General features: G+C 40.9%; 1 protein-coding gene across 2 annotated transcripts in view; it reads left to right on the top strand.

Moving 5' to 3' along the window:
• The window catches only part of LOC122540385 (multiple epidermal growth factor-like domains protein 6), a 430729-nt gene that overhangs the window by 374482 nt on the left and 30550 nt on the right, over positions 1 to 25697 (top strand). For both annotated transcript variants that reach the window (XM_043676046.1, XM_043676049.1), the window contains exons 19-24: positions 8537 to 8662; positions 10141 to 10272; positions 13908 to 14036; positions 18573 to 18704; positions 21894 to 22022; positions 22284 to 22412. In XM_043676046.1, the coding sequence (XP_043531981.1) occupies positions 8537 to 8662; positions 10141 to 10272; positions 13908 to 14036; positions 18573 to 18704; positions 21894 to 22022; positions 22284 to 22412 (777 nt within the window). The remainder of the gene's footprint in view (positions 1 to 8536; positions 8663 to 10140; positions 10273 to 13907; positions 14037 to 18572; positions 18705 to 21893; positions 22023 to 22283; positions 22413 to 25697) is intronic.

The following is a 25697-nucleotide window of genomic DNA, read 5'->3' on the forward strand; positions in this document are numbered from 1 at the left end:
ACGTACAAAGCCATATTGACTATCCCTAATCAGTCCTTGCTTTTCCAAATACATGTACATCCTGTCCCTCAGGATTCCCTCCAACAACTTGCCCACCACCAACATCAGGCTCGATGGCCTATAGTTCCCTGGCTTGTCCTTACCACCCTTCTTAAACAGTGGCACCACATTAGCCAACCTCCAGTCTTCCAGCACCTCACCTGTGACTATCGATGATACAAATATCTTAGCAAGAGGCCCAGCAATCACTTTCTAAACTTCCCACAGAGTTCTAGGGTACACCTGATCAGGTCCTGGGGATTTATCCACCTTTATGCATTTCAAAACATCCAGCACTTCCTCCTCTATAATATGGGCATTTTTCAAGATGTCACCATCTATTTCCCTGCATTCTTCCATGCCCTTTTCCACAGTAAATACTGATGCAAAATACTCGTTAGTATCTCCCCCATTTTCTGCCGCTCCACACAAAGGCTGCCTTGCTGATCTTTGAGAGGCCCTATTCTCTCCCTAGTTACCCTTTTATCCTTAATGTATTTGTAAAAACCCTTTGGATTCTTCTTAATTCCATTTTCCAAAGCTATCTCATGTCCCCGTGTTGCCTTCCTGATTTCCCTCTTAAGTATACTCCTACTGCCTTTATACTCTTCTAAGGATTCACTCGATCTATCCTGTCTATACCTGATATATGCTTCAGCCCAGAGAATGCATTAATCATTATTTACTCTGATCCATGAGACGTAAGATTGAAAGGGCTTTGTCTTTAATTTAACCAGAGTCAAACTTAACTTTCAAACGGGCTTCATCATGACATGGCATTAAATGTGGATATCATCTTCCCTGAGCTGTCATCCCTAACTTTAACACATACAGAAGAAATAAATTTGTGATTCAAGTGTGTGCGTAAGTGTTCTAGGGGGTCAAAAGAATCAAGGGATAGACAGGAATGGGGATTGTAGTTTTCCAAACTTTTCAATTTCACACACTTGAGTTGTGTTGGTATTAATACACTTTTCCATCAACAAAATTGGAAATATTTAATCTGAGAATTTGTTTCCAACACACTGTGATCTTTTTGTTCTGACTGAGGAACAGGAAATAACAGGAATATTTTGTTGAAACATTTGGTTTGTGGGCCATCGAGAGGGTCTGGCAATGTTTAGAACCTTGTTAAACAAGCAAAGATAGACATCTGTCATCAATTAGGGAGGAGGAGAGTATAGGAAAGAATCTATGTAAAAGTGCTGAAAGAAAATGTGACCTCAAACTGAGTTGTGAAGCACGACTGCCCTGTGTCAGAAACATGGGGCAAAGTTGTAAGAGTTAGGGGTAGCAGAAGGACTGTGCCACCAGACCAGAGAAGCAGTGGAGGTGATTAAGCTCAGAGCTATGGAAGTAACACAATGAATATGAAATTATTCAACAGCAAAGAATTTTGGAACAGAACAGATATAATACCAATATAATGTATATGGGAATATGATTAGCATTAGAGATTTGAAATTAAGTGCATGATATGCATCTAACTATAGCATTTGGAGGTTAACAAATATCATACCATTGCAAAACATGTAGGGTAGGAAAATAAGATTAAGATACACAATATGGGATACCTGTTATGAAATATAAGATATGGAGAAGAAAGCGACATTAGGGATAAAGATTATGGGACCCAAATGCACATGAAACTGGCATAAGAAATTTAGGATTAAGATAGCAAGTTCAATTGGGATTCAGTGTTCACTGTAATTAGAATTTGAGGGACTACATTTCTTTCACTCAGCTATTAAAATACCCACAACTAAAACACATGGCATATTGTGACCAGCAATACACCAGCAGTTCAACAACAACATATTTATATGGCACCCTTAATTTGGGCAAACATGCTAGGCTGCATCACAGAGATGTGAGGGAAAGAGAGGATGTCTAGCCTAAGGATTCCCTGATCTCCTGCCATAATTGTATGACATTATATAGGTTTATAAAGTCATGAGGGACATGGATAGGGTGAATTGCCAAAATCTTTTTTCCCAGAGTAGAGGAGTCCAAAACTAGAGGGCATAGGTTTGAGGTGAGAGGGGAGAGATTTAAAAGGGCAACTTTTTTTGTGCAGAGGGTGGTCTGTGTCTGGAACATGCTGCCAGAGGAAGTGGTGGAGGTGGGTACAATTACAACAGTTAAAAGGCACCTGGATGGGTATATGAATAGGAAGGGTTTAGAGGGGTAGGGGGCAAATGCTGGCAAATGGGACTAGATTAATTGAGGGTATCTGTTTGGTGTGGATGAGTTGGACTGAAGGGTCTGTTTCCATAATGTACATTTCTATGATTCTATGACTCTATAACTTCAACCGAAGATTCTCTGAATAAATGCGCTGTTGGTCATTTATGCTATTTCTCTGAGATTTCTGAAGATTTCTACTAAAGAGGGAGTACAGACTGTTGCGATGGGCATGAATAGCAAGGTTAGAGTAAAACCTGGGTGATCTTACTTAGTTGGTAGTAGATTGTGATACTGATTTTCAGTTCCATGTGAAACAATGAGAAATTGACTTCCTTACATAAGTGTTTTGTACAAAGTCACTAAATGTATTTATTTGTGCTCTCAGTACATAAGGAAATACTATAGACTTGCCAGAAAGCAAGCAAAGAACAGAGTCAATCTCTTACAAATTAATTCCAAATACTTCAATTAGTAACATGCAGTCCTTTGTCATCAATCTCAAAATCCACCAATATGTAGATACCACAATTCCAGACAGTCACCTCGAGCCTGAAATTTCCACTAATGTCTGATTGACCCCTGAACTTACAATTAGCTACAATTACCTGGATTTGCCAATTCATACAGCTTTCCTGCACACAATGCTTAATTTTGAAGGAATTTGTTAGGTTAAACAAAAAAAGGTGTCACAATTATGTTCCAAACAGTTCTGGTTACTACATTATAGAAAGGATGTGAAAGCTTTGGAAAGGGTTCAGAGGAGGTTTACTAGGACGTTGCCTAGTATGGAGGGAAGGTCTTATGAGCAAAGGCTGAGGGACTTGAGGCTGTTTTTGTCAGAGAGAAGAAGGTTGAGAGGTGACTTAATTAAGACATATAAGATAATCAGAGGGTTAGATAGAGAGGACAGTAAGAGCCTTTTTCCTTGGATAGTGATGGCTAGCACAAGGGGACATAGCTTAAATTGAGGGGTGATAGATATAGGACAGATGTCAGAGGTAGTTTCTTTACTCAGAGAATAGTAGGGGTGTGAAACACACTGCCTGTAACTGTAGTAGACTCACCAACTTTAAGGGCATTTAAATGGTCATTGGATAAAGATATGAATGAAAATGGAATAGTGTAGGATAGATGGGCTTCAGATTGGTTCCACAGGTTGGTGCAACATCAAGGACTGAAGGGCTGTACCATGCTGTAATGTTCTATGTACTATGTTTACAACTATGGGCAATACCATGAAAGCTCTGATTGTGGAAACAATTCATAGTTAAATTTTTGTACAGAGTGACATTTTGGGCTAAGAGCTTCAAAATGTGATTGAACAGGAATAAACTTACGGTATCAAGTGTGGACTTGACATATTGGTTGATTCAACAGATGCTCTCCTTTTCACCATTTTGCCCACATTTTGACTGTTATCTGCATCTATTCACAAGCCTATCGCATTAGATGGGCAATTCATCTATGAGATCATATTTGTTTCTCCTGCCCTGTTCTGTACATATGTTTATGTGGTTCTCAAGAATATGTAAGTAATTAAAACATTGTATTAGTGAGGTTGTTGGTGAGGGAAGCAAAGGCAAGCATTTATCATGCTTCACAACCTCAGAATGTCCTAAAGCACTTATCAGCCAACTCAGTATTTTTAGAAGTGTAGTTACTGTTCTTCCATGGGAAACATGGCAGCCAATTTGCACACAGCAAGCTGCCACTAAAAAACAATGTGATAATGACCAGATAGTTCATGAAAGCATATAATGATTGTAGTAGTGGCACTTCTTGTTCAAAGCTTTAAGGTGTATAGTTTTAATATAAGGCTTTCACTTCTGCTATGGGTGTTGCAACAACATTGTTTGCATGACAAATGGTGCAATTAATCTAAATCTATCTGGGCCATGTGGAGTGAGAAGAAGGAAAGTGAAATGAAGGAAATTCAAGGAAAGTGATATGTCCTCATTTTAAGCATTTTAACCTTCATCTGTCTTTATGTTTGTGTGACCCAGTTCCTTATAAAGTTTTCACAGAATTCCTACAGTGTGGAAGCAGGCCTCTCCGTCCATTTCACCCTCCAAAGAGCATCCCAGCCAGATCCACCCTATTGCTGCATTTCCCATGGCTAATCTATCTAGCCTGCGCATCCCTGGGCACTGTGGGCAATCTAACATGCTCTACCCACCTAATCTGCACATCTGTGTACCGTGGGAGGAAATCCACATAGACATTTAGAGAATGTGCAAACTCCAACTCCAAAAGTGGAGTTGCCCAAGGTGAGATTGAACCTGGGTCCCTGGCACTGTGAGGCAGCAGCACTAACCACAGAGTCACTGTACCACCTGAAGTTCATGACTGAAAATTGAAATACATCAGATTTGCTCAATTATTGGTAGCTCTGCCATTCATCAATGTTTCAGAAATGTTGATGCTGTTACAAAAAATGGCTGGGAAAATAGAAACCATTCAGCACAATTTTTCATAATACCCAAACACCTGACTTGGCATATACAGCTTTTAATTTCCTGGCCCAGAATATCTAGCTGCAGAATTGAACTCCACCGTGGCATTTTTGCTTATCAATGCACCCAGATTCTGTTAGGCTGTGAGATGTAACATCATCAGATAAATCCAGCAAACTGCACAGCCTAGTCTTCTGACCATGCTCTTTTCAAGCTTTGGATCACGAGCTTTCCCTGATTAAAGTGGAAGAAGGTGTCAGAAATGAGCCTGTTTAGAATCAGTTGTTCTGCATTACATCAATGAGTTTTTGTAATTTATATAAATGATTTGGATGTGAACATAGGAGGTATAGTTAGTGCATTTGCAGATGACCCCAAAATTGGAGGTGTATTGTATAGCGAAGAAGGTTACCTCAGAGTACAACGGGATCTTGATCAGATGGGCCAATGGGTTGAGGAGTGGCAGATGGAGTTTAACTTAGATAAATGTGAGGGGCTGCATTTTGGAAAAGCAAATCAAGGCAGGACTAATACACTTAATGGTAAGGGGAGTGTTGCTGAACAAAGAGGCCTTGGAGTGCAGGTTCATTGTCCGTTCATAGTAGAGTCACAGGATATCTAGTTGGCATGGACGAGTTGGACAGAAGGGTCTGTTTCCGTGCTGTATATCTCTTTGACTCTGTGACTTGTGGTGTTTGGTGCTGCTGGAAGAGGTACGAATGTGTGTCTTCATAGCATCATTGAATGTGTGCCTTTGTAACATCTCTGCAACAGGCAGAATAACCTGGGCAGATGCTGGAATCCAAAATAGACAAACGGGAGGCTGGAAGCACACAGCAAGCCAGGCAGCATCAGGAAATGGAGAAGTCCACATTTTGGCTATAACTCTTCTTCAGGAGATTTCCTATCACTCAAAATTATCATTGAATTTGACTGTGTTAATAGTACTGATTCAGACTTAGGTCTTAAACCTCTTGAATTTCCTGTATTCTGGGATTCTGTTATAGTGATAACTTTAGCCAGTATTCCATCCTCGTAATCACTATAAATCATTGGTCAATATATCAGATGATAATAATCTCAAAATGTAATTCTGATTCCCTGATCCACAATATACATTAACAAATATAGAGATCCATGATATATGTTTAATTAAGAAGATCTTTCTCGATTGTCCAGGGAAACAGATTCACATAAACACTAGATCGTCATTCAATTTGGATTAGATTCCTGCTGGACTGGTTCACTAATCCAATAGTATGGAGGATGTTAGCCCATCTGAACAGCTGAGTATTTAGGTGAGTGAAGTAGAGGGAATTGACCAGCTGCAATCTTCTAACTTCAAAAACCACACTGGTGAGAGATGTGACAACCTGCAAGGTTCAACCCAGATATTAACCCAATGGAGTGAATTGTTTATGGAATGGAGATGTACACTTTTTCAGGTAGTCCTTTGCAGTTGAGGATGATTTGCTTCTCCTCCATTTCGATGGGTTTGAGAAAGTTGACAAGTTCAATGTGCAGTCTGCAGACTCTGCTACGTGTGCAGTAGGTGCTACTTAAAGGGTTAGGTGGCTGAGCTATTTGGAAGTTTGTGTGCTTTCTCCAATGCCTTGATGGTCAGTGCCTTCCCAAATAAGCTCACAGCGTTTTAGTCAGTCACAAGCCAAGTACTTCTATGAGTCGATGGAGATGTTTGATCTCTTCAAGGATGCTTTCTGAATATCCCTAAAGTATTTCTGCTGTCTTCCTGAGAGGCTCCTGCCATAACCAGGCAGCAGCTTCAGTGGTGGGAGGTGGTGTCTGGTGTCAGGCATACAAACAACAGGTCCTGCCCAGTGAAGCTGGTTTTGAACGATTGCTGGACATGGGAGAGGACACTGCTATTTAACAGACTTCTCTCACACATTGAATGAGTCTTTAACACCATAATAATATTAATTCATTCACACTTGGTGCAAATTTATGTTTTTTTTCCCTCCTCCAAAATCATTTGCTGAAAAAAAAGCACATTTGGTTTCTGGAAATGATCAAGATTGGTCTTTGACCTTACCAACTGTATAGCAGTTTTTGACATGATGATAATAGGGCAACATGCAGGTGAGGTGAATTATTTCAAAGGTGTATGTCTGAATGAAAAAGATGCTTTCACAAGGTCATTCTTCCTTGTCAGCCTTCTCCACTTGCAAACTGTGAGAGGTTTGCTGCTGAACTTTCTGTCCTAGTACCCTCACTAATCTTTACATTACAAAGCAGAAAACATTATTAATTAGTTATAAAGTGCCTTGCAATTTTCTGAGGTTATGGAAGATGCTATATAAAGTTAAGTCCTTTTTAAATATTAAATGATTTTAAAAAAACCAAGCTCCGAGCAGGAGTCCATGCAGATCAAAGACCATGCCCTGTAAGGTCTTCAACTGCCTCAGTTGGCTCATGTTTGTGTTTTCCTTTGTCTCCTTATGGTTACAATGAGTTTCCCAGCAGGTTCTTTTTGGACTGGTAACCTTGAAATGATTGAAGCACATGAAATCTCCTGAAGCACTCATTAAACCACAAGCACACACCTGTGAATTCATTTACGGCAATGCAGCCAAGTTACCTTTGAAGTTTCTTTGTGGTTTGGACAAGACTTTGAAAGCCCAGTAGTGCACCTATTTCTTTCCCTGTCCTTCCTTTCTCTGTGTGCTAGGATGCTCATATGTCAAGTTGGGGAATGGAACCTTTCCATCCAAGGGCCCTGTGTTAGGGTCAAGCACTCCCAAGCTACAGTGTGGTCAGACCAGAGTAGAAACCTCTTCTATTTTGTACCTCCACATTACCCTCAAGAACCACCATACCTCTCATTCTCTGAGGTTGACATATTAGGGGCAGTTTTGTGCTGTCAGGGACCATGCACACTTGAAAACAGATTTGAGTGCAACTCTATATGGGATCTTTATTCCCAAACAGGAATCAGATGGAATGTTCAGCCAGTCAACCTGTGCAGGAATTAGACCCGGGTCCCTTCCGTACGTAAATCTTGTGTCTTTGGACAAGGAGCTGAATCCCACAAAAATCAGCCATGTGTAATTTTCATTAAGTGGCATGGAGTGTTTCTTTCCATGAGGCCTTACACGATTGCTCATGCTATCAACCCAAATGCATCTTATTAACTAGGTTCCACACCCTTATGACAGTGAACCCGTCTGATCCTAGCCCAATCCATCCACTCAACATTGGTGGGCATACTTGCCACAGCGAGGAATATGAAGTCAGATCTTTACATCTGTGATAAATAGTCCTTTGGATGTTTTTGTTTTTTTATTCATTCACGAGACGAGGGCATTGCTGGCTCAGCCAGAGTTTATTGCCCAACCCCATTTGCCCAGAGTGCAGTTAAGGGTCAACCACATTGCTGTGGGCCTGGAGTCACGTGTAGGCCAGGCCAGGTAAGGATGATAGTTTCCTTCCCAAAGGACACAGGTGAAGTGGTAATCAATAAGCAGATATTAAGAAATAAAGCACACATAACTTAATAAACAGAACACTGCTTTTGCTCTGATTATTTTGGCAACAATTGCTCCAGAAATTAATATTTACATGCAACATATTACATAATATTATGTACAACAATAGTTCCTATTACTTAGTATTATTTGCAAATTAAAAGTTTAGTCACTTTAGCCACATCGATTATCCCACTTAGTCACATATGGCTGACATGTTAGACAACAGTGTTTCAATGTAATAGCCATGATCAGGTTCTAGACTGTTCCCTGGAAGCAGCCTAGGCTGAAAAATGCAGTCACAGAAATCTCGAGTAGACATAGGAGTTGTTATATGAGAGAATTGATTCTATCTGCCTCTTCTGATTGCAGAATGTGCCAGTAACAAGTTTGGAGTGAATTGTCTGCAGACCTGTGACTGTGGAGGAGCCCCATGTGACAGTGTGACTGGGAAATGCAGCTGCCCGCCTGGAAAAACGGGCCCTGGCTGTAAGAAAGGTCAGTGGACAAACATCAAGAGCAATATTTTGTTCCTGTGTTAATCTGTGCTAGCATAGACTGAGCAGAATTATAATTAAAAACATTTGCAACAGTTCAAAATAATAGAAATGATGCTTTTTGCATTCATATAACCACAGATAGCACTATCAATATATAAAACTGTCTCCCTTTTTGATTGCTTCAGGGGATGTCACATACACCATCCCCACCACTCCCACAATCCACACTTAGAATGGGCAGACACTGATATTGAGCAAATGGTATTAACCACGTATCATCACTATAGGAGGTAACTGCAGATCCGCCACTTTTAATGCAGTTAAAAATCACACAACACCTGACGAAGAAGCAGCGCTCTGAAAGCTAGTGCTTCCAAAGAAACCTGTTGGACTATAACCTGGTGTTGTGTGATTTTTAACTTTGTCCACTTCAGTCCAACACCAGCTCCTCCTCATCACTTTTAATGTAGTAAGTACATTGTCTATTTTGGCTGTTCTGCAAGTACTTAGACTTAGTTCCTAGTTTAAAGGGCCCTGCTAGTTTTCGCCAGTCTTGTCTTCAAGCAGTTTCAAGTGGCCTCACGTGGTTTTAGTGCAATAACCTTTGAATTTGAGTTATAAGGAGACGCTGCAAAGATTGGGACTATTTTCTCTGGTGCATAGGAGACTGACTGGTGATTTTATAGAGGTCCATAAAATTCTGAGAGGCATGGGTAAGGTAGATAGTCAACAGCTTTTCCCTCATGTGAGGGGAGTCTAACACCAGAGGGCACAGGGTTAAGGTGAGCGGGGAGAGATACAAAAAGGTCCGGTTGGGGAGTGTCTGGAATGGGCTGCCAGGGTTGGGGGTGTAGGCGAGTACAGTTTCATTATTTAAGAAATATTTGGACAAGTACATGGATGGGACAGGAATGGAGGGATATGGACCAAATGCAGGCAAATGAGACTAGTTTAATTCTGGAAACTGGACAGCATGGACAAGTTGGGCCAAAGGGCCTTTTCCATGATGTACATCTCTATGATTCTACTCTCAGCACATGCCAACAATCGGGAAAGGTTAAATGGAGATTTCTTATTTTTAAAAAATGTTGCTTACTTAACCTTTTTGATTTAGCTATCCTCAGAAGTTAACACCAGTGAGGCTGCTATAAGCTTTGATGAGTGTCTTGTACTTTTGATAATAGTTTTTGCCTTGGCATTTAGGTAGGCTGAGTGAGCCATGCAGCAGGACCCAAGCTCATAATCCATGCTCACCATCCATTAGCTGGTTAGGGTAGACAATCCTGAAGAGTGGTACACATTCTGTCCAGGTTACTAGCAATGTAGGGCTTAGAAATTCATATTTCAAAAATATAAATTAGGTTTTTTATTGCATGGGCATTGTTTTTGCATGTGTTGAGAGCTAAGTGACATTAACTTTGATCAGCTGTCTCGCATTATTTTCTACCAATTTCTATCCCTCTGTTTTCTCCACAGAGTGCCAAGCGGGTCACTGGGGGCAGGCCTGCAAGGGGATTTGCCCTATCTGTGAGAACAATGGAACCTGCAATAAGAAGACTGGGCAGTGTACCTGCCCACCAGGATTCACAGGGAAACTATGTCAGACCTGTGAGTATTCTACCTGACGTAGCTTGATTTAGGGAAGTTTAGACATGCCTGTCTTCATTACAACCTCTGAATTACATGCTCCCCTAAAACCCCTGATTCAAATAGGGCCCATTTGCCCTAACAGTCCAATATATTGGAAGTTAGTTATTAGTTTTGTGTATATCTCTTTCTTGCCCCAGGAATAGGGAGAGATAATTCAGTTCCCTGAGCCTGTTCCATCATTCAGTTACTATATGGCTGCTCTGTATCTTAACTCAATCACTTTGGCTCTGTTATCCTAACCCTAACCCTTTGACTATCAATATCTATCAATTTCAGCTTGAAATTGCCAATGCTGTAGGAACAATGTTGTGAAACTTGAAAGGGTTCAGAAAGAATTTACAAGGATGTTGGAGGGTTTGAGGTATAGGAAAGGGCTGAATAGATTGGGGCTATTTTCCCTGGAGCATTGGAGGATGAGGGGTAACCTTGTAGAAGTTTATAAAATCATGAGGGTCATGGATAGGGTGAAGAGTGAAGGGCTTTTCCCCAGGTTAGAGGAGTCCAAACCTAGAGGGCATAGGTTTAAGGTGGGAGGGGAAAGATTTAAAAGGAACCTAAGGGACAACTTTCTCACACAAAGGGTGATACTTGAATGGAATGAGCCACCAGAGGAGGTAGTGGAGGCTGCTCTAGTTCCAACATTTAAACAGCGGGTACATGAATAGGAAGGGGTTAGAGGAATATGGGCCAAATGCTAGCAAATGGGACTAGATTAATGTTAGAATATCTAGTTGGCATGGATGAGTTGGCCTGAAGGGTCTGTTTCCGTGCTATACATCTCTACGATTCTATAATTGACTTCCAGTCTTAGCGGAATTTTGAGGGAGTTTTAAATTTTGTTCATCTGAATCTATGGCCCATATTTGTTCTGATTTGGAAAAGCTTGGATCTTAGTACTGTTCCCCCTTTATTGGATAAATCCAACAAATCAACTCTAAAATCTTAGGATCTCTAGGAATTAATTGCTGGAAATTTCTTGGAGTTTCTTCGCTGCACTGCCCAGTTGACTACCCAATGGAGTGAGCACCTTAGCTCACATTGAAAATTGAACACTTAGGCGAGGTACGGTGGCACAGTGGTTAGCACTGCTGCCTCACAGCGCCAGAGACCCGGGTTCAATTCCCACCTCAGGCGACTGACTGTGTGGAGTTTGCACATTCTCCCCATGTCTGCGTGGGTTTCCTCCGGGTGCTCCGGTTTCCTCCCACAGTCCAAAGATGTGCAGGGTCAGGTGAATTGGCCATGCTAAGTTGCCTGTAGTGTTAGGTAAGGGGTAAATGTAGGGGTATGGGTGGGTTGTGCTTCGGCAGGTCGGTGTGGACTTGTTGGGTCGAAGGGCCAGTTTCCACACTGTAATGTAATCTAATCTAAATAAAGTAACCGTGGAATTGCATCTCTCAACATGACCTCCAGGAACTGGGGTGTGGGTGTCTGTACCTCAGCAAGATTTTTGGGAGTCACGAGAAGAAAAGGAACTTAGAGCCAGAAGAGCAAATAGACAAGGTCTTTTCCCTGGGGTGAGCCAGAATTAAAGGGCATAGGTTTAGGGTGAGAGGGGAAAGATCTAAAAGGGACCTAAGGGGCAACTTTTTTCATGCAGAGGGTGGTGTGTGTAAGGAATGAGCTACCAAGGAAGTGGTGGAGGTGGGTACAATATAACATTTAAAAGACGTCTGGATGGGTATATGAATAGGAAGGGTTTAAGAGGGATATAGGCCAAATGCTGGCAAATGGGACGAGATAGGGTTGGGATATCTGGTCGGCATGGGTGACTAGACTGAAGGGTCTGTTTCCGTGCTGTACATCTCTGTGACTCTATGACTGTTTGACTTGGTTCTGGTAAACTATCTTTCCGATGCAGATTTTGAATTTCTTGCTGTGTATTGCCAATGTTTTGTGTGTTTATTTTGTTCTCTGGCATTCATCAGATTTTTTTCTTATGTTTTCATACTTTATGATGTTCTGTGATTTGAATATGGGGAATGTACCAATAAATACTTGACAACCACGTTTCCTGTTGTCACATTTCACAGGGATGGTGCACTGAAAATCATGCATGATTCCTAGAATTGTCATAAATGTGAAAATGTGATTTAACCACCAATTTTATCTAACCATCTAATTCAGGTTAAAAGAATATATACACTAGGTTTTCAGTAACATAAAAGTAACCTACATATTATAATCAAACTTTGTAACCAATAGCAAGAAAAGAACATGAATTGCTAGCTTAGAACTCCATAGCTTAAACTCTACCCCCTTTTAAAATTCCCACACATATATAACTAAGTTAAAAATTACACAACACCAGGTTATAGTCCAACAGGTTTAATTGGAAGCACACTTGCTTTCGGAGCGACACTCCTTCAAGGACCTGGTGTTGTGTGATTTTTAACTTTGTATACCCCAGTCCAACACCGGCATCTCCGAATCATATATAACTAAATACACAAAGAGGCAAAACACAAATATTATAGTTGAGGAAGAGACAAAGAATTGAAGCAACACACTTCTGGCACCAGTCAGAATCTCAGACATTAATAAGTAATTTTCTTAGTTTTCTCTTTATTCCTTCTGATTCTTTACCAATGACACCAAGTTGTGGTGACACTAATTCTCAGTCTTTTATTCACCTGTTGAAATTTCACCCTTTCAGTATCTTTTACCTTCCACAGGAGATTCGAAGAGAGACGTGAGAGAGAGAGAGTAACTGGTTGCCTGGATTACTTTTTACTTCTCATTATTCAGAAGTGGAGGGGGGAGAGAGAGAGAGAGGTGGATGTTTTCTCTTTGTAGGCTAGGTACTTCCTACTGTATTGCCTACATGCAAGGTTATGCCAGGAACCAATCAGGAAATTGTTATTATGCTGATGTCTCCTGAAACCACATAATCGGTCAGTTTAAAACCAATCAAATAACTGTTTCTATGCAGAACTGGCCTGAATACATGCACGCGCATACATAATGCTGGGTGTGTCTAGGATTCTCCCCCAGTGCTCGACTAAGACAACATTGTGGGTACAACTCACAATGTGTTCCAGAAAACTGCAAACAACATTTTTCCCATGGTTTCCTTAAACTAGTAACTTGTCCCACTTTTAGTCCATAGTTAAAATATTAAAGTGATCTTTACACTGCGGCACTGGTAATCCCTCACATTTACCAAGTTCATTCCACTGCAACCCACTGCGAAATACACACTTATTTTCCATTGACTGACAAAGTAGTTCCATCCCCAGTTCCAAGAGATCTGACTGTGTCTCCTTCATCAACTGTTACTGCTGGACTAAATAAGAAACAGGTGCCGTTCCACACTGTTTTGTTATCCGCTGATATTTGGCTTCTCCTTCGACATTTTTCTCTTCCTCTCCAAAACGTTACCAGATTTCTTAATTCAAGGAAGTAAGAATGTGAGTACCAACCAAGGCCTAGAAAAATAAACTTGGAAAACTGAACACGTCAATTCAGGTGCAGAATGACAATTGAATTTGATATAATGATATGCATCGTTAGGATGAATGTAACATTTTCATTGTGTCCTTCTTCAGGAGCCCTGAACAAGTACCACATGTGAGTGTATTTTTCTCTTTCAGCATGCCCTGCAGGCCAATTTGGCCTGGGCTGTCAGATGCGATGTGCATGTGAGAACCAGGGTCAATGCCATCCAGTGACAGGGCATTGCACCTGTTCTCCAGGATGGACTGGCCATAACTGCAGGAGAGGTAAGAACCATGTCTATTTAACCACCAAGTCCAAATATGCTGTCTCAAATCTCTCTTCTCCTCCCACTATCACTAATAACTTTCTTAAAACCCACCTTTTCTGGCCATTTGGTTCGCAGTCAGTTTTTGCCCGATTATAATTCTTTGAAGTGCCTTAGGACATTTTGCCATGTTGTATTGTAATTTACATTATACTTTATATATAATTTGTTACCATTATAGTAGAAAGGGTGGTCTATTCACAAAACCAACCAAAATATCATGTAATATATATCTGTATGCTGATGGCGGGGAATACCTGTGTTCGAAAAAGCAACAGGCCAGTCAGTCTCTGGAGTTGCTATGCTATTCAGACAGATCATGGCTGATATGTACCTCAAATCCATATCCTTTTCTGTCCTTGTGTAATAAAAATAAATCTGTATCAGCCTTGAAAACTTCCATTATCCTGTAATGAAAATATTTTTACTGATTTTGCGCCATTTTGACATCGTTCTAAGTTTAAGATTATAAGAACATGAGAACGAGGAGCAGGAGTAGGCCATCTGGCCCTTCAAGCCTGCTCCGCCATTCAATAAGATCATGGCTGAGCTTTTCATGGACTTAGCTCCACTCACCATAACACCTAATGCCTTTATTTTTGCCTTAAAAACATTCAATGAGGTAGCCTCAATTGCTTCACTGGGCAGGGAATTGCACAGATTCACAACTGTTTGGGAGAAAAAGTTCCTCCTCAACTTAGTCTTAAATCTGCTTCTCACTTATTTTGAGGCTATCCCTCCTAGTTCTAGTTTCACTTGCCAGTGGACACAACCTCCCTGCTTCTATCTTATCCATTTCCTTCATAATTTTATTTGTTTCTATAAGATCCCCCCTCACTCTTCTGAATTTCAGTGAGTATAGTCCCATTCTACTCAATCTGTGTTCATAAGTCAATGTCTCTCAACTGTGGAATCAATCTAGTGAACCTCCTCTGAACTCCCCCTAGTGCCAGTAAATCCTTTCTCAAGTCAGGGAACCAAAACTTTGTGGCCTCACCAGCACCCAGTGCAGCATAACCTCCCTATTTTTAAACTCTATCCTTTAGCAATGAAGGACAATATTCCATTCGCTTTCTTAGTTACCTGCTGCACATGCAAACCAACGTTTTGTGATTTGTGCATAAAGATACCCAGATCCCCCCACACAGCAGCATGCTGCAATTTTTCTACTGTTTATATAAGAGTCCATTTTGCTGTTATACCTACCTGTTATGTTTCATTTGTCTTTGATCCCCCCTCCCACCAAAGGAAAGACTTTCTCTCTTTCAATGTTGGTAGAAAGGTGTGATTACTTGAACTTTAAAAAGTATATGAGCCATTGGGAAGTAGTGACCATAATACATTAAGCTTCAATCTGCAATTTGAGAGGGAGAGGGTACAGTCAGAAGTGACAGTACTTCTGTTGAATAAAGGGAACTATGGAGCTATGAGGGAGGAGCTGGCCAAAGTTCAATGGTGCAATACCTTAGCAGGGATGACCGTGAGGAACAATGGCAGATATTTCTGTGTATAATGCAGAAGTTGCAGGATCAGTTCATTCCTAAAAGGAAGAAAGATCCCAGGAGGAGGCATGGGCGGCCATGGCTGACGAGGGAAGTTAAGAAACATATAAAGTTAAAAGAGAAAAAGTATAACATAGCAAAGATAAGTGGGAAAACTGAGGACTGGGAAGCTTTTAAAGAGCAACAGAGGATTACTAAGAAGGAAATACGCAGAGGAAAAATGAGGTATGAAGGTAAACTGGCCAATAATATAAAGGAGGATAGTAAAAGCTTTTTTAGGTATGTGCAAGGCAAAAAAATGGTTAGGATTAAAATTGGGCCCTTGAAGACCGAAACAGGGGAATATATTACGGGGAACAAAGAAATGGCATGGAGTCAGCTATTACAAGGGAGCATAGCTTTAAATTAAGGGGGGGTAGGTATAGGACAGATGTTAGGGGTAGGTTCTTTACTCAGCGAGTCGTGAGTTCATGGAATGCCCTGCCAGTAGCAGTGGTGGACTCTCCCTCATTATGGGCATTTAAGCGGGCATTGGATAGGCATATGGAGGACAGTGGGCTAGTGTAGGTTAGGTGGGCTTGGATCGGCGTAACATCGAGGGCCGAAGGGCCTGTACTGCGCTGTATTCTTCTATGTTCTATGTTCTAATTAAACGGGTACTTCAGATCTGTGTTCACTGGGGAAGACAGAAACAATCTCCCTGAGGTAACAGTGGCTGAAGGACCTGAACTTAAGGGAATCTATATTTGCCAGGATTTGGTGTTGGAGAGACTGTTAGCTCAGAAGGTTGATAAGTCTCCGGGGCCTGATGGTCTACATCCCAGGGTACTGAAGGAGGTGGCTTGGGAAATCGTGGATGTGTTGGTGATTATTTTCCAGAGTTCGATAGATTCGGGGTCGGTTTCTGAGGATTGGAGGGTGGCTAATGTTATACCACTTTTTAAGAAAGATGGGAGAGAGAAAGCCAGAAATTATAGACCAGTTAGTCTGACCTCAGTGGTGGTAAAGATGCTGGAATCTATTATAAAGGATGAAATTACGGCACATCTGGATAGTAGTAACAAGATAGGACAGAGTCAGCATGGATTTATGAAGGGGAAATCATGCTTGACTAATCTTCTTTAATTTTTTGAGGATATAACTCTGAAGATGGACGAGGGAGATCCAGTAGATGAAGTGTACCTGGACTTTCAGAAAGCTTTTGATAAAGTCCCACACAGAAGGCTAGTGAGTAAAATTAGGGCGCATGGTATTGGGGTCAAAGTACTAGATTGGATTGAAAATTGGTTGGCTGACAGGAAACAAAGGGTAGTGATAAACGGCTCCATTTCGGAATGATAGGCAGTGACCAGTGGGGTACCGCAGGGATCCGTGCTGGGACCGCAGCTTTTTACAATATATGTTAATGATATAGAAGATGGTATCAGCAATAACATTAGCAAATTTGCTGATGATACAAAGCTGGGTGGCAGGGTGAAATGTGAGGAGGATGTTAGGAGATTACAGGGTGACCTGGACAAATTAGGTGAGAGACCACATCTGGAGTACTGTGTGCAGTTCTGGTCTCCCAATTTGAGGAAAGACATTCTGGCTATTGAGGGAGTGCAGCGTAGGTTCACGAGGTCAATTCCTGGAATGGCGGGATTACCTTACACTGAAAGACTGAAGCAACTGGGCATGTATACCCTTGAGCTTAGAAGATTGAGAGGGGATCTGATTGAGACATATAAGATTATGAAAGGATTGGACACTCTGGCAGCAGGAAACATGTTTCCACTGATGGGTGAGTGCCGAACCAGAGGACACAGCTTAAAAATACAGGGTAGACCATTTAGGACAGAGATGAGGAGAAACTTCTTCACCCAGAGAGTGGTAGCTGTGTGGAATGCTCTGCACCAGAGGACAGTGGAGGCCCAGTCTCTGGATTCATTTAAGAAAGAGTTGGATAGAGCTCTCAAAGATAGTGGAATCAAGGGTTATGGAGATAAGGCAGGAAGAAGATACTGATTAGGAATGATCAGCCATGATCATATTGAATGGCTGTGCAGGCTCGAAAGGCTGAATGGCCTACTCCTGCACCTATTGTCTATTGTCTATATGAGGGCTGGCTCCAAGTTAATCTGGTTAATTGACAGGCGAAAGGTATGTGAGATCCACCAAGGAATACTCAAACATCACATTCATGTATAATTCATCATTACTTGGAAACTGAGGTGAAAAGTTAATGTCTATAATGAAGAGAGAAAACGTGAATATATATTGTCCTACCTACTTGTCCTTCTCCTTGAACTACTACACTCTCTGTGGTGGTGGTGCTCAATAAATATTTTGAAGTATGACATTCAAGGATTTTGACTGAATGTTGTGAAAGAATGACAATATATGTCCAATGAATGGTGATGAGAAGAACTCAGGTTGGTGTTGTTTACCTGACTTCAGCTGTTGTTCTCTCGAATGTGGGATTTGGGAGTAATGTAGAAGTAGACATGATGAGTTAATGTAGATCATACACAGAGCACCAAATGCATGGGTATTGATTCCTGAAACGGTGTGATTGATCCAGACATTTGCTCTTTCTTGGATAGTGTTGAACTTCATGACGATTGATTCAGCTGTCGTTGTCCAGATGAATGGTGAACATTTCACTAAACGCTTGATTCTAAGAATCAGAGTATCGTGGAGTACTCGGCCGCTGCACTATATTGTGCTACTATGTTGTAGTGGTTGGCCAGGTTATAGTTCAAATGCTGATGGTGGGGGACTTGCACAGTTAGTAAGTAACTGTGAAGTCCTGCCAAGAGTCTCCTCAGTAGACAAGCAGGAGACTGGGAGAACACAGCAAGCCAGGCAGTGTCAGGAGGTGAAGATGTCAATGGTTCGCATGTAATCCTTCCTGCTTGTCTATCTTGATTCCGCAGTTTTTTTTTGTCTCCAACCAAGAATCTCCTCAGCATGTTGGCCAGGCCTTTAATCCTCATTTTGTTTCTTTTAAGCCTGTGATGCCGGACGGTGGGGTCCAAATTGTGTGAACACCTGTGACTGCAGGAACAGTGATGGGAGCTGCAACAGTGTCACAGGACAGTGCATCTGTGAGGCAGGTTTTACTGGTCAGCGCTGTGATCAGAGTAAGTACCTTTTAGAAGTATGAGGTTGACAATTACTTAAAACAGTTGCTCTCCCAGGATGCGTATTACATTGCTAAAGGAAATTTCCAGAATCTGGGTGATTCCCCATGGTTTTTGGTTTAAACCTTTGGAGTTCAGTTCGGCGAATCTACCAAATGGGTAAACTCTGCACCAGGTTTGTTTATTCACAAAATGACCTTGATAATGCGCTAACATGTAATGTGCAGAAACTTTACAGGAACAATTTTTCCCTCACCAGTGTCATTAAATCAGCTTCAACTAAAATAATTACTTATTGCATTACTCTTCCTGGGACCTTGCAGTGTGCAAATCAGATATCCCTACATTACAACAGTAACTACAGTAATAAATTGGATATCCCTACATTACAACAGTAACTACAGCAATAAATTGGGTATTCCTACATTACAACAGTAACTACAGTAATAAATTGGATATCCCTATATTACAACAGTAACTACAGTAATAAATCGGGTATTCCTACATTACAACAGTAACTACATTAATAAATCAGATATCCCTACATTACAACAGTAACTACAGTAATAAATTGGGCATTCCTATATTATAACAGTAACTACAGTAATAAATTGGATATCCTACATTACAACAGTAACTACAGTAATAAATTGGGTATTCCTATATTACAATAATAACTACAGTAATAAATTGGGTATTCCTACATTACAACAGTAACTACAGTAATAAATTGGATATTCCTACATTACAATAGTAACTACACTAATAAATTGGGTATCCCTACATTACAACAGTAACTACAGTAATAAATTGGGTATTCCTACATTACAATAATAACTACAGTAATAAATTGGGTATTCCTACATTACAACAGTAACTACAGTAATAAATTGTGTATTCCTATATTACACAGTAACTACAGTAATAAATTGGGTATTCCTACATTACAACAGTAACTACAGTAATAACATGGCTCCCCCTTAACCACCTCTTATTCACCTGAACAACTCCCTGTGGTCGTAAATTCATATTCTCGCTATTATCTGAGTTTCCTCTGAATTCCTTATTAGCCATTTCATATTTATGACCCCTTCCTTCCCAATTTTCTGATTTCTAAAGAAAATAAGTCTCGCCTGGTCAGCACTGTAACTGTGATGTACATAAAATCCTTGTTGCATCTGTGCAGTCATGCTAATCTCAGTCTATTTGTTACGTTAGGCTGTTTTTCTTATCAGTCATATTTCAGTTATAACATTGTTCACATCTGGAAGTGATTAAATGTGCAATTGGTCCCTGTGAGCTTGTTTGGCCCAGCACTGTGGCACTTAAAGGTGCACCATTTGAAGCCAAATTCAACAGCAAGCAAGTCAAGTGTTGAGAGAGGAAGAGTAATGAATATCCTTGCAACTGTAACACTTTAAATATTGAACTTCCTCTGCAGCTTTCAAAGTGCTGATAAATATCTTCAAACATCTGCAAAACTGGATTTCAATGATGAATGCTATAAATAATAATTAATATTGGTATATGGGGACCTTGTATGTGCAGTGAAGGAGACTCTAGGTCAGCCTCGAAGTGAAATAACGTTGCCTACATCGCATAATTGTTCTTATTTTTAGTTATAAGTGATGACCTTGGGGTTATAATAGGAAATTGAGATGCCGCTATAGACTCCTGTGCAACTAGCAATTAGATTGATGAATGACATGCATTCAGTTATGGTTTAGTCTAGGTTTAGCAGCTTTCATTTGCAAGCAACATACGGGATACTAGTATAAGAACAAAATACTGCGGATACTGGCAGTCTGAAATGGAAAGATAAAATGCTGGAAACAATCAGCATGTCTTAATGGCACTGAGAGAAAAACAGAGCTAACTAAGTTCTGATGGAAGGTCACTGACTTGAAATTTTGAGTGGAATCTTGTTGAGCCACCTTGCTGATCTACTGGATGGAGAGCAATAAGTTGGCTGCACAGTTTTACCCATTTTGCATATCATATGGTGACAGGTTTACCTACTGCTGGATTAATACCAGCGGTGGTGGGAATAGACCCTTAAGTGGTCATTAATGAGGGTCTCAGTTTATGGTGGTGCAGGATGTTGAATCTTCCTGTCCTAACTTGATTCTGACACAGGCAGGAAGGAGGAGGTTTAAAACAATGCTACCATCCCTCTTCATTAAATACCCTTTCTGTCTCAATAAATGCCCTTTCAACCTCCTGGCACACCACGAAAGAGGGCAGATGATTCCACCAATTAACTTTGTCTCTCTCCTCACAGGTGCTGTCAGATCTGCTGAGTGTTTCCAGCATTTCTTGTTTTTAATACACGAGGTCCTACTGACGGTTATAAACAAACCTTGTTGAAAACTGAGGCCCATTCTACAGGAGTTTGGCAACATGAAATAAAACAACTTCCTTCTTTATGGCTCCTAAAATGCCCTCAAGACATCCCAAAGTGGTTTACTGTCAATGAAACAACTTTTTATTTTGATGGGAAATTTAATAGTCACTTTACGCATGGCAAGCTTTCACCAACATCACATGAGGTAGATAACCAATTATTTTGCTGGTATTTAATGAGGGGTAAATGTTGGCCAGGAGATTTGAAGAAATGTCTCCTTGCTTCATAGCGTTATGTTAATTCCTTTGAATAGTGAAAGGAGATGAGGTTTCACATTTCATCTGTAAGATAGCACTTTCCACTACAAAATGTTCGTCCTGGAGTATTGTGTCTGCTTGGACTATGTGTTAAACACTCTGGAATGGGGCTTGAGTCCACATTTGGACCAAGGTTGCACAAGAAGGAAGAGGTTACAGTGCCCAGTCCACCCTCATTTTTGCTACAGGGCTGGGATCCTACACCAAGTTTCCAAAGTTCATGGGCAGGGACATTACAATTATATTCAAACAGCAAAAATGCATCATCTAACGTCTTTACTTTAGTGATCAACAGCAACATCGAGCAAAGTGTCCACGCAGTGGGCTTAAGTGTTTTTTCGAAGCACTCCGAAAGCTAGTGCTTCCAAATAAACCTATTGGATTGTAATCTGGTGTTATGTGATTTTTAACTACATGTGCGTGATATCCAATGGGAGAAAAAAGTACATGCACAGGAAATTTTTAAAGGGAGCATTGTCCCGAACTCACTTAGAGGATCTCTAACCTTATTTTCCTTTCTTTGCTCAGAGTGCCCTGAAGGGAGTTATGGACCAGGCTGTCGATACAGGTGTCAGTGTGAGAATGAAGGTGCTTGTGACCATGTGAGTGGAGCCTGTAACTGTACAGCAGGCTGGCTTGGAATGTTCTGTGAACGAGGTAGGTAGCAATGATGATGGATTTTTTTCTGGTGCTGTATTTACATGTAAAAACTGAAATATTGTATGAATAGAGCAATTAAGTGGAAAAAAAAGACCTATTGTATCTCTTGATACATTTTGTGAATGGAATATTAGAATTATAACCCGTTGTCTCTCAACCCAATGAACCAGTTGGAAATGTTCCTTTTGTTTCGATGGACATTGGTACAATATAAATGGACTGAGTGAATGTACTGATCTGTAAATGCTTTTTTCCCAGCTTGTCCACATGGGTTTTACGGCATGGAGTGTCGTCAGATGTGTGATTGCCTCAATGGTGCACATTGTAACCATGTAACGGGGATCTGCTCATGTCTTCCTGGCTGGATTGGATTGAACTGCAATCAGTGTGAGTTTACAAGACTGAGTTTTCTGCATTATTATATTATTCTGAATATTTTTAGGGAAATATACAGCTTTGCTTTGTGTTGGCATGATCTTTCCATCCACTTTTTCATTATCATCTACAATTAGAAAATGCTATATCAACATTTCCCATTTAATTGTGCGCTGCTGACTTTTTAATATTTATTCATGGGATGTGGGTGCCACTGGCTGGGCCAGCAATTGTTGCTTATTCCTAGTTGCACTTTAAAAGGTGGTGGTGAGCTGGCTTCTTGAACAGCTGCAGTCCATGTGCTGTAGGTTGACCCACATTGCTGTTAGGGAAGGAGTCTGAGGATCTTGACCCAGCAACGGTGAAGGAATGGTGATGTATTTCCAAGGCAGGGGAGCAAGCAGCTTAAAGAGAAGCTTGCAGATGGTGGGGTTCCCATATATCTGCTGCTCGTGTTCTTCAAGATGGCAGAGGTTTTAGGTTTGGAAGATGCTGTATAAGAATTGGTGGATTTCTGTAGTCTAACTTGTAGATGGTATCACACTGCTGTTTATGTGTGTTGATGGTGGAGGGAGTGAATGTTTGTGAGTTTGGTGACAATCAAGTAGGCTGCTTTGTCCCGGATGGATTTAAACTCCTGACCTGTTTCTGTATTTATATGACTCATCTAGTTTGTTTTCTGATCAACAGTAATGCCCAGGATGTTGATAGTGGGGGATTCAGCAATGGTAATGCCACATCAGGTGGTGTTGGTCATATTCTCTTTTGTTGGAGACGGTTATTGTCTGGCACTTGTCTGGCATGAAGATTACTTGCCATATCAGCACAAGCCTTAATATTGTCCAGATCTTTCTGCATTTTGACATCAGTGTCAGAGAAGCCATGAATGGTGCTGAACATTGTGCAATCATCATGGTGAAGGAAGGTCATTGGTGATGCAGCTGTGAATGGTTGGGCCAAGGATACTGTCCTGAGGAACTCCTGCAGAGATGTCCTGGAGCTGAGATGACTGACCTCCAACAACCACAACTCCCTTCCTTTGTGCCAAGTAAGATCCAGCCAATGGAAAGTTTGACCCTATTTCCATTTACTTAATTATTGCTAGAGCTCTTTGATGGCACAGTTGATCAAATACAGTCACTCTCATCACATCTCTGGAAATTCAGCTTTTTTTCCTCCATGTTTGAACCAGCTGTAATGAGGTCAAGAAGTGAGTGGAACCCAAACTGGGCCTCAGTGAGTAGGTTTTGATCAGCAAGTGCTGCTCATTAGCACTTCATCTTGCATCAGTTTACTGATGATCGAGAACAGACTGATGGGGTGGTTATTGGCCTGGTTGGATTTCTTCTGTCTTTTGGGTACAAGACATATCTGAGCAATTTTTCAATAATCAATAGATGCCAGTGTTGAAGCTGTACTGAAATAATTTGACTGGGGGTAGAGCTAACTTTGGAGTCTTCAGTACTATTGCTGGATTGTTGTTGGGGCCACAGCCTTTGCAGTATCCAGTGCCTTCAGCTAGTTATTGATATCACAGGGAATGCATCTAATTGGCTGAAGACTGGTATCTGTAAGGCTGGGAACTCTGGAGTGGTGAAGATGGATAATCCACTTGGCACCTTTTATTATGAGTGCTTCCCACTGTAGATTGTTGTGAATGATTCACCCATATCTTCTACACTGATGTGTTGGGCTTTTCAACCATTGAGGATGGGGGTATTTTTGGAGCCACTTCCTTCAATGAATTGTTTGATTGTCTGCTATTGCCAACTGGATGTGACAGGCTTGCTGGTTGTGGATTGGCTTAGCTCTCTCTCTGTCACTGGCTGCTTATGCTGTTGGCACATGGGTAATCTTATCATGTAGCTTTATCAGGTTGATACATCATTTTCAGGTATGTCTGTTCCTAATCTGCTGTCCTGCACTCTCCATCGAATTAGAGTTGATCCCCTGGCTCGAGAGAGTGGTGCTGGAAAAGCACAGCAGGTCAGGCAGCATCCGAGGAGCAGGAGAATCGATGCTTCGGGCAAAAGCCCTTCATCAGGATCAGCTCTTGATCCCCTGGTTTGCTGGTGATGGTAGAATGGGGGAAATGCTAGGTTATGATGTTGAAGATTGTGTTGGAGTACAATTCTGCTGCTGTTAATGACCCACAATGCCTCATGGATGTCCAGTCTTGAGTTGCTAGATCTTTTCAAAGTCAGTTCCATTTAGCACTTTGAAAGTGCCACACAATATGATGTAGGTATTCTGAATGAAAAGGCCAGACTTCATCTCCATAGGACTATAAGGTGATCACTTTTGCCAAAAATGTCATGGACAGATGCACCTGCAGCGGGCAGCTTAGTAAGGATGAAGACAAATATATTTTTCTTTCTTGGTGGTTCCCTTACTACCTGCTACAGATCTTATCTAGTAGCTGTGTCCTTTTAGTTCCAATCAGCTTGATCTGAAGTGGCTCCCCCTTCCCACAGAGCCAACCTCAATGCTTCCTCCAAGTTGTTCAAGATAGAGGATTGCTGATTCATCAGCCAAATAGAGATGGAACAGAGCAATCAGCAGGAAATTTATTTTCTGATGTTTGGTCTGATGCCATGAGATTCAACTCCTTCCAACAGTGACACTACCTCTAGAACCCACCCAAATGGATTATTATGTCAATCGACAATGGATTTGTGATCATCAATAAACTTTTAAGTCAAAATTTTTAATGAATTCAAATTTCACCACCTGTGGTGGGATTTGATGCTGGATCCCCAGAACATTATCCAATTAGTGATATGACCACAATGCCATCACTTCCCCATAATTGCCACAATCTCAATAGCTTTGGCCACTAGGTTCTGTTACTCCTGATTTTGTTGCCAAAGACTTGTTATCATCTACTGACATTGTAGACGTTAGAGCAAATTTATACATACAAAAATATATTTGTTCTACGTATTGCTTTTCTGTCACAGTTTTTGATTATTATATTAGTCGCTCCAACCACGTCCTCCATTTGCCAACAGTACTAAAGTCTGTTTTGACTCTAACAGCGTTATTTTGGTTGGCAGTCAGGAACTAATCAGAAATTGGATTATCTAACTAGTCCTAGGTTAATGTCTTCCAGTTTTCTCCTCTCAAATTGATTTTCATTGACATCACTATTATTCTACAGAAGTGATCCGAAACATTGAGTTGTTAACAGGCTATTTCAATGCAAAGGCATCACTGACAAGTTGAATCCTGATTTCACTTGATGCTCGTACCTGAACCTTTTCCAATTCCTATCTAAAAGACACCTCAATTGCCCTG

Source organism: Chiloscyllium plagiosum, chromosome 34, assembly GCF_004010195.1.
Source record: "Chiloscyllium plagiosum isolate BGI_BamShark_2017 chromosome 34, ASM401019v2, whole genome shotgun sequence".
In the NCBI taxonomy this organism is placed as follows: Eukaryota; Metazoa; Chordata; class Chondrichthyes; order Orectolobiformes; family Hemiscylliidae; genus Chiloscyllium; species Chiloscyllium plagiosum.